Here is an 8,160-nt window from a genome sequence, read left to right as displayed (position 1 = left end):
AAGATACTGTAGAGCTGGAAAAAGTGCAGAAAAGGGCAACATCAATGATTCAGGGGCTGGAGCATCTCCCCTCTGAGGGAAGGTTACATCAACTGGGATTGTTTAGCTTGGAAAACAGGAGGCTAAGGGGAGACATGATAGAGGTGTACAAAATTATGCATGGTGTGGAGAATGTGGATAGGGAAACATTTTTCTCTGTCTCTCAAAATGCTAGAACCCAGTGGGGTCATCCCATGAAGGTGATGAGTGGGAGATTCTGGACAGTTAAAAGGAAGTACTTTCTGGAATTCACTACCACAAGACGTAGTGACGGCCACCAATTTGGATGGCTTTAAAAGGGGGTTGGACAAATTCATGGAGGTGAAGACTATCAGTGGCTACTAGCCCTGATGGTTGTGTCATCTCCAAGATCAGAGGCCTACGTGCAATAGTTGCTGGGGAACATGGGTATTAGAGTGCTGTTGCACCATGTACTGCTTTATTGGCCCCTGGCTGATGGCTGTTTGGCCACTGTGAACAGAATGCTGGACTAGATGGACCCTTGGTCTGATCCAGCAGGGGACTTCTTATGTTCTAATGAGCTTATATTCTTTTAAAGTTGACTGCAAAACATTCTTGAAAAGTCCGAAGAACAACCACAACAATTGGAGAACATCAAAGAACACCAAAGATCTCCACATTTCTCTCGGAGAACAAAAACTGTAAAGATTCCATATAGAAGACTCCCCAACTTCAACCCTCCTCCTCAAATCGGACACCACAAGTTGAATATTTAGTAATGACTGGCCTGCCCGCCCACATCAAAACTTCAGGGAGCAGAAACCTCTGGGCTCCAAGAACCCCTAGAGGCAGTGTCACCCCACAAGCAGGGCCCCACAGAGGAGAGAATCTGCAGCCTGGATAAGTCCCTCTAGAAAGAACTGAAGCTCAGCCTTGTCAGTATTTTTAATCAGCGAAATCTACCCAGATTAGAAGTCAAACAGGTATTTCGGGAGTGAGGGGTCTTGGTATGTAGTCACCACGTTACATAACCCTCCAACCATGCTTAGCAAGCTCCCAAGAGCAGCCCCCATCCTAATAATGTATCATCACCCTGTCATCCGAGTCCTCCATCTGAATGACGGGTTGGAGTTCCGGAGGGGAAACTCTCTTTCTCTCTCTCCATTTCTAGAAAGGGAATCTCTTTATCTGCCGGTTATATAAGCCTCCGGTGTCCTTTTATGGCTCGGCTTCCTGCTTCATTGGCAAGTGCCAGGAACAAGTGTAGCTTCATCTGCATCTGTGGGCTGAGTGTGTGATTAAGCAACTGATTCAAGCTTAGCAACTGGCAGGCTTTGCAAGGGGCGGATTTAATTTGTTGGAAACCCTGGATGGGTAGGGGACCCCCCACTCCACCCATCCCATGACATAGCAAACCCCCCCCACACACACACTTGAAAACTTGCGGTTACTGTTCCGTAACCAAAAAGGTTGGATCCCAATTCCCACCTCCCATTTGGAAAATAAGACCATGCCCCTGTTTTCCTAGCTGCCCCACCACTGACCCCTTGCCCTTTTGCTCAATCGGAAGATGTTGCATATCATTCCAGGGACATCTGTGTGAATGTGTTGCATATGTGGGTGGGTGAGCACGGGGTGGGGTGGGGGACAGCCTATGGCCGGCCAGTGGAGTGTGACACATTGAATTTTAATCTGCCTCGCTTTTTTGTCAGGGGTCTTTGTGCAATGTGTTTTAATAAGGACCTTGCTGAGTTAAGAGCAGAGAGATGAATAAGCCTTTTCTCTTTCTCTGGGGTGAGGGGGGGGCCAGGAGAACGCGGGAACCGAAGGGAAAGGGATGGGAGGGGAAGAGAATAGGTACGAATTACTCATCCATCCATCCAACTGTCTCCAGAACCTTTAAAGTGCTTCTCGCCTCAAGTCTGGGGGTGTGCGAGGGGGTGGGAAAAGCGGACGGGGAGGGGGAGGCCAGGAGATTTGCCAGGAGCTGTGTTTTCCACTGAATCTTCCTCATCCAATCAGAAGCAAGTTCCTGATGAGCAAAGAGGATTGGCTACACCCACATAGGGAGCTGCGTGGAGTATAAGTAGGGGTATCCGTCTGAGCTACTGGCAGATCACAGAGAGAAACCGAATAGCTCTCTGTTTTTGAGCCGAGACAGCGAAAGCATCAGGCACTTGTTAGCGTGAAGTCCTCAGAAGACTAGAAAGCAGGCCAGAAGCAGCGACAGAGATAACAACTACAGCGGAAAGCATTCCAACGTGCTGAAGAGAAGCGTGGAGGCTCAGCTCAGAAATTAAAAGCAGAGGAAGGATCCGAGGCAGAAAAGAACTTTTCCCACCTGGACTTTGGCTGTAGTGCAAGTGGATTTGGACAGCAACTCTCCCTGTGGGTGATTTCTGATTCATTTGTGTTTGTGATTTTTTTGGGGGGGAAAGCAGTAGTCCACTTCTGGACAGGGTGCTTACAAAGAGGGCCACTCAAAGGGTTGAAGGCAAAGCGAGTTCATCGCTGCCCAGCTAGGAACCATGCAGTTGGATAATATCAACCACGGGAGCATCCACTCTTTCCAGGGTCACCGCAGCGTGGCCAACAACAAGCCTAATGTCATCCTTCAGATAGGGAAGTGCAGGGCTGACATGTTGGACCACGTCCGGAGAACCCACCGGCATCTCCTGACTGAGGTGTCAAAACAGGTGGAGAGGGAGCTGAAAGGCCTGCAGAAATCCGTGGGGAAACTCGAGGACAACCTCGAGGATCATGTCCCCTCGGCCGCCGAGAACCAGAGGTGGAAGAAATCTATCAAAGCCTGCCTGTCTCGATGTCAGGAGACCATTGCTCACTTGGAGAGGTGGGTCAAGAGAGAGATGAATGTCTGGAAGGAAGTGTTTTTCCGCCTGGAGAAATGGGCTGACCGGCTAGAGTCTGGTGGGGCGAAGTATTGCCATGGGGACAATTCCAGGCAAACCGTCTCTGTGGGGGTAGGAGGCCCAGAGATCAGGCCCAGTGAGGGGGAGATTTATGATTATGCACTAGACATGAGCCAGATGTATGCCTTGACTCCTCCTCCATTGGGGGACATGTCCACTGTGCCTCAGTCCCATGACTCCTATCAGTGGGTCTCTGTCACAGAAGATGCTCCACCATCCCCAGTAGAGACCCAGATTTTTGAGGATCCTAGGGAGTTCCTGACTCACTTGGAGGATTACCTGAAGCAAGTGGGTGGGACTGAGGAGTACTGGCTCTCTCAGATCCAAAACCACATGAATGGTCCTGCCAAAAAGTGGTGGGAATACAAGCAGGACTCTGTCAAGAACTGGCTGGAGTTCAAGAAAGAGTTCCTTCAATATAGCGAGGGCACCCTGACGAGGGATGCAATCAAGCAAGAGTTGGATCTTCCCCAGAAGGATGGAGAGCCTTTGGACCAGTTCCTCTGGCGTAAGAGGGACCTGTATCAGACCCTCTATGTTGAAGCTGAGGAGGAGGAGGTCATCCAGTATGTGGTAGGGACCCTCCAGCCCAAGCTCAAGCGCTTCCTTAGCCACCCCTACCCGAAAACATTAGAACAACTGATACAGAGAGGCAAGGAAGTTGAGGGCAACTTGGACCATTCTGAGGAGCCCAGTCCCCAGAGGACCCCTGAGCACCAGCTAGGGGACTCAGTGGAAAGCTTGCCTCCTTCCACTACTGCCAGTCCTGTGGAGAGTGATGGAACTCTGCCAGAGGTTTCTGTCCCTCCAGCCACGGTGATATGAGCTATGGAATAGGTCAGTGGCTTATTTAGGAAGGTGCTTTCCTTTCAATGGGAGACTTCAGCCACAATGGGTCTGAGGGTGTCTTCACACTTCAATGGCCAATAGGAGGAGAGTTGCTTTTTTCCTTAAGGACAGGCCATGGTGGAGAATCATCTGAGGTGGCTCTGGCTAGTGGATTTATGGCTCTTTTGAAGGTTTCTTTCTTTAAAAAGCAATTGCAAGGATTGGACTATGTTAAAAAGACAACTAGCCTGGTCTTTGAGACAGAGATAGCCATACCTCCTTGGGCATGGGTCCCCAAGGGATTTAAATGGGTAAAACAGAAGGAGTTCCTTCCCACTTACATCAGTCCTGTCCTTCAGCGTGCTTTTCCTTCCAGTCATTCTTCCCTCCTTCCAGGAACCTCTTGAGACAACCTTTGCTTACCTCTACATTAATCAACGGACTTTCACTAAGTCTCTAGAAAGCTATTGGTTTCTGCTTTTATCCCCCTACTTTCAACATTTCGTCTAAACTCTGAGCAGATTGGGAAGGGTTTTTTTTTCCTTCTATTCTTTAGCAAGTCTCAGGATGACCTGGAGAAGTTGAGTGGGAGTTTCAGCCACCAAATTAACCCCACACCTGCTCTCATCCTGCTCTTGTTTTTTTTTTTCTGACCTGATTGCTAAGGTCCTTCAGCTCCACCATCCACACATTCAAACACAGCTAAACCTTGATGCTTTATTCTCTACATTCTAGACATGTAGGGAGAGAGTCCAGCAAAGACGGGGTATGTGGTTCCCTCGCTTATCGGGATGATCAAGTCTTCTTACTGTATAGCTAGGCATTATGCAAAGAAGAGATGCAGTCAAATATCAAAAGGGATTCAAGAAGGGAAATACCAGATAGTGCTTTCAGAACTGTATAGGTGTTGACTTCCGAGACAATTTTAAGTTGGGAGGAAACAAACACGACTTGAATTCACAAGTGAAGCCATCCTCATCTTGCACCCACCAAACCTCTTCTAGTTTTGGTCACTTGAAAGATGGACTGGACATTTTTTTGTAAAAGAATGAACTACCAAAGAAACGATGTCCTTCTGTGGTCTTTGAAGCATGGAGCGTTGATGCTTTCCTCCTCTAAGCCATCTTGATTGTATAAAGAAGTGCTAGAAGAAAGCTCAGGTTGTAGTTCTTTCCCTGGTGCTGAAAAGCAAAAGGCTGGCAACTTTGGGAAACTTGGACAGTCAGCGAGAAACAGAGAAAGAGAGACAGAGAGAAGTGAAGCAAAAGTTAATGCTACAGAAAGTTTGCGCCCTCTAGAGTTCTTGAACTGCCAGAAGGAACCTGCTGCAGCCACCTAGGATGGCATACCAGTCATCCCTCCCCATGTGACTAGGAGTATTAACCAACGAGGTTGAAAAAAGAAAGACAATGCAGAAGAACAGAGCATTTGCATGAAGGCTGCTGTAAGAGAAGCAGTGAAGAGCAACCATCCAAATTGTTCTGCAAGGCTTCGGAATGCAACTCCTACAGGTCACAGGTAAGATACTACTTTCTTGACCCTTCTATAGATGTTAAATGTTAATTGATAAAGACGAGCCTGAAGTGCAGAGAATTAATTTCAGTCTTTGGGGATTGAGGCCTTAGCTAGACCTAAGGTTTATCCCGGGATCATCCCGGGGTCATCCCTGTTCATGTAAACGACACACAGGGGATCCCGGGAGCAGGCAGGGATGACCCCGGGACGATCCCGGGATAAACCTTAGGTCTAGCTAAGGCCTGAGTAACATCATCAAAGGGATATATTATTATTAATTTTGGTGCTTTGGAATGGGTAGTTAAGAAAATGTAAAGGTGCCCTTTCCAAACAGGACTTATGGGCTGTGGTCCATGGTCAATTAATAGAAGGGATTGTTAAAATTTGCAGCAAGCAAATGGAGGAGGATAAATTAGTATTATTATCATTATTTCCACTCTTCTCATAGCATAAGAGAAAAATACAGCTGGGAGGAACCCTAGCTGTTGTACGACCCAACCTTACTGCCCTGATACGGGAATCCATTCTATCTCTTTATATATTTCCTCTTGAGCAGTCACTTCTTTCACTCCCTTAACTAAGGGCACAGCTAGACCTAAGGTTTATCCTGGGATCATCCAGGGATCTCCCCTGCCTGAGCACTGGATCCCCTGTGTGTCACCTAGATGAACAGGTTTGACCCCTGGACGATCCAGGGGTAAACCTTAGGTCTAGCTATGGCCTTAGTCATAGGGGGAAAGGCAGCTTTCTGGTTGTCCTGCATAAGCCTATGCTCAGCTGTAATAGCAGGCTGCCAGATTGATGTTAGGTCAGACAAAGAACGCTGTTCAGGCGCTCTTGGGAAGAGAGAAAGTGAACAATGCCTAATGCAAGGTTTTATGTGCTGCTGAAGCAGGCTCGGCTCAACAGTGCACGTTCTGCTTTTGTTGCAGTGACTCATTCAGAAACGGCTGTGAGCTAAGCACTTCCTGAACCACATGTGGAGCTGAGATGACGGCAGAGAGGCGGCTCAGAAAATCCCAGCATGCAGCAGGGCTGAATGGACGTCAGAATCCGAAAGCTTCTGCAGCTCCCGTGGAGAGATTGCCTGGAGAAGGTAATGAACTCTTGGCCAGATGGCTAGATTACGGTCCCCCCCCTCCCACTAGATGACTGCTTTGAATGCTCACTTGATTACTGAAATCAAAATGAAATCCCTTACCGATGCAAGGAGAAATTTAGACTCCCGTTTGTGGCATTGCCTAGGGGAACAGACACTGGGGATTCCTCTTTGCTTTGGGACACCAAGCAAACCTTTAATGAAATGTTTTAGAACATCCCCAATTTTAGAAAAGTCTAAGAACTGGGCATGTTTAGCCTGGAGAAGAAAAGATTGAGGGGAGACATGAGAGCACTCTTCGAATACTTAAAAGGTTGTCACACAGAGGAGGGCCAGGATCTCTTCTCGATCCTCCCAGAGTGCAGGACATGGAATAATGGGCTCAAGTTAAAGGAAGCCAGATTCCAGCTGGACATCAGGAAAAACTTCCTGACTGTTAGAGCAGTACGACAATGGAATCAGTTCCCTAGGGAGGTTGTGGGCTCTCCCACACTAGAGGCCTTCAAGAGGCAGCTGGACTGCCATCTGTCAGGGATGCTTTAGGGTGGATTCCTGCCTTGAGCAGGTTGTTGGACTCGATGGCCTTGTAGGCCCCTTCCAACTCTGCTATTCTATGATTCTCTAGTTCCTCTCCCTTCCACCAAACTCCCATCCTTCTAGCACCTTGCCATAGGGGAACTGCCAGTCAAAACTCCCCCAGGATAGCTATATCACAAGCTCTTCTCTTCCCTGTTTCCTTAATTCGTCATCTAACCCGCACATTCCTTTGTTTTAGGGAATGCTTTTCCTTCTGCGACTATTCAGCCACCTCTGTGATTGTTCGGGTCATCATTTCCATGTGAGGAAGAAGCATTAACTGCGAAAGTGCAGCCCAGAAAGGTCCACGGTGCCGACATGCCTGGGCAGACGCTACAGCTTTGGAGGGCAGAGAAAAGACACAAAGAGAGATCCATGCAGGATTCAACCAGCAGGAAAAAAATAACATCCGACGGAACACACCCACTACAGAAACCGTGAACTCTTAAAGTGGCAACTACAGCAATATGAACCCTAGGATTGGGGACCTCAGGGGAGGTTGGAGTTCTGCAGGACTTGTGTATGAAGCATCAGGGAGGAGAAATTGATTGGACCTGGGGAGAACAGTGAAGATTTTCAGGGGGGGTGGGGTTTGGAGCTAAAAACTGGCAGCCCTTTTGCCCATGGAGTTTGGACAGTTGAAGCTGGAGATATGTTCAGAAAAATATATGAAGGCCTTCCACACAGAAACATGTGGAAGGCCTTCAAGAGGCAGCTGGACAACCAACTGTCAGGGATGCTTTAGGGTGGATTCCTGCATTGAGCAGGGGGTTGGACTTGATGACCTTGTAGGCCCCTTCCAACTCTGCTATTCTATGATTCTATGATTCTATGATCTTGGAATCAAAGATGTTTGGCTGAACTACAGAGATGTCCCTTGTAGTCTCAGGATAGCTGACCATCATGTGCAAAGAATGGGACATGTCCCACTTCCCACGTTGGCCAGATGTACCATAAGGAGTGCATTTCTTTTCCTGATTTGATGCTCCCATTTTGTTTCTTGAGCTAATTAGGAAGCACAAACGCATACACCATTGTACACAGTATGCATTTACCAGAACTTTTTTTGATGTTCAAAGACGTTTCACTTCAGATTCCACCTGTTAAACAGGTTGGATTGGAGATGGTTTTGGATTTGTTTTATTTCTTCCAAAACTACCTGGCCTACTGCTCTTGTGTAGGTGCGACTGTCTATGAATGTATGCCAGTGTG

The 8,160-nt window shown here is 47.8% G+C and overlaps 1 protein-coding gene across 1 annotated transcript; it reads left to right on the top strand.

The window, feature by feature from the left end:
* The first annotated feature begins 2,132 nt into the window (after window positions 1–2,132).
* On the top strand, window positions 2,133–3,894 carry ARC (activity regulated cytoskeleton associated protein). Its single transcript, XM_063129928.1, has one exon. The coding sequence runs from the start codon at window positions 2,529–2,531 to the stop codon at window positions 3,753–3,755; it is 1,227 nt and encodes a 408-aa protein (XP_062985998.1). The 5' UTR covers window positions 2,133–2,528; the 3' UTR covers window positions 3,756–3,894.
* Window positions 3,895–8,160: the final 4,266 nt, after the last annotated feature.

This window comes from Elgaria multicarinata, chromosome 7, assembly GCF_023053635.1.
Source record: "Elgaria multicarinata webbii isolate HBS135686 ecotype San Diego chromosome 7, rElgMul1.1.pri, whole genome shotgun sequence".
NCBI lineage: Eukaryota > Metazoa > Chordata > Lepidosauria > Squamata > Anguidae > Elgaria > Elgaria multicarinata.
The sequence above is the reverse complement of the archived record's forward strand: the minus strand, read 5'-3'. Positions and strand labels throughout refer to the sequence as shown.

Excerpts from the sequence above, each read along its gene's own strand:
- ARC (XM_063129928.1), top strand. The coding sequence starts at position 2,529 with ATGCAGTTGGATAATATCAACCACGGGAGCATCCACTCTTTCCAGGGT.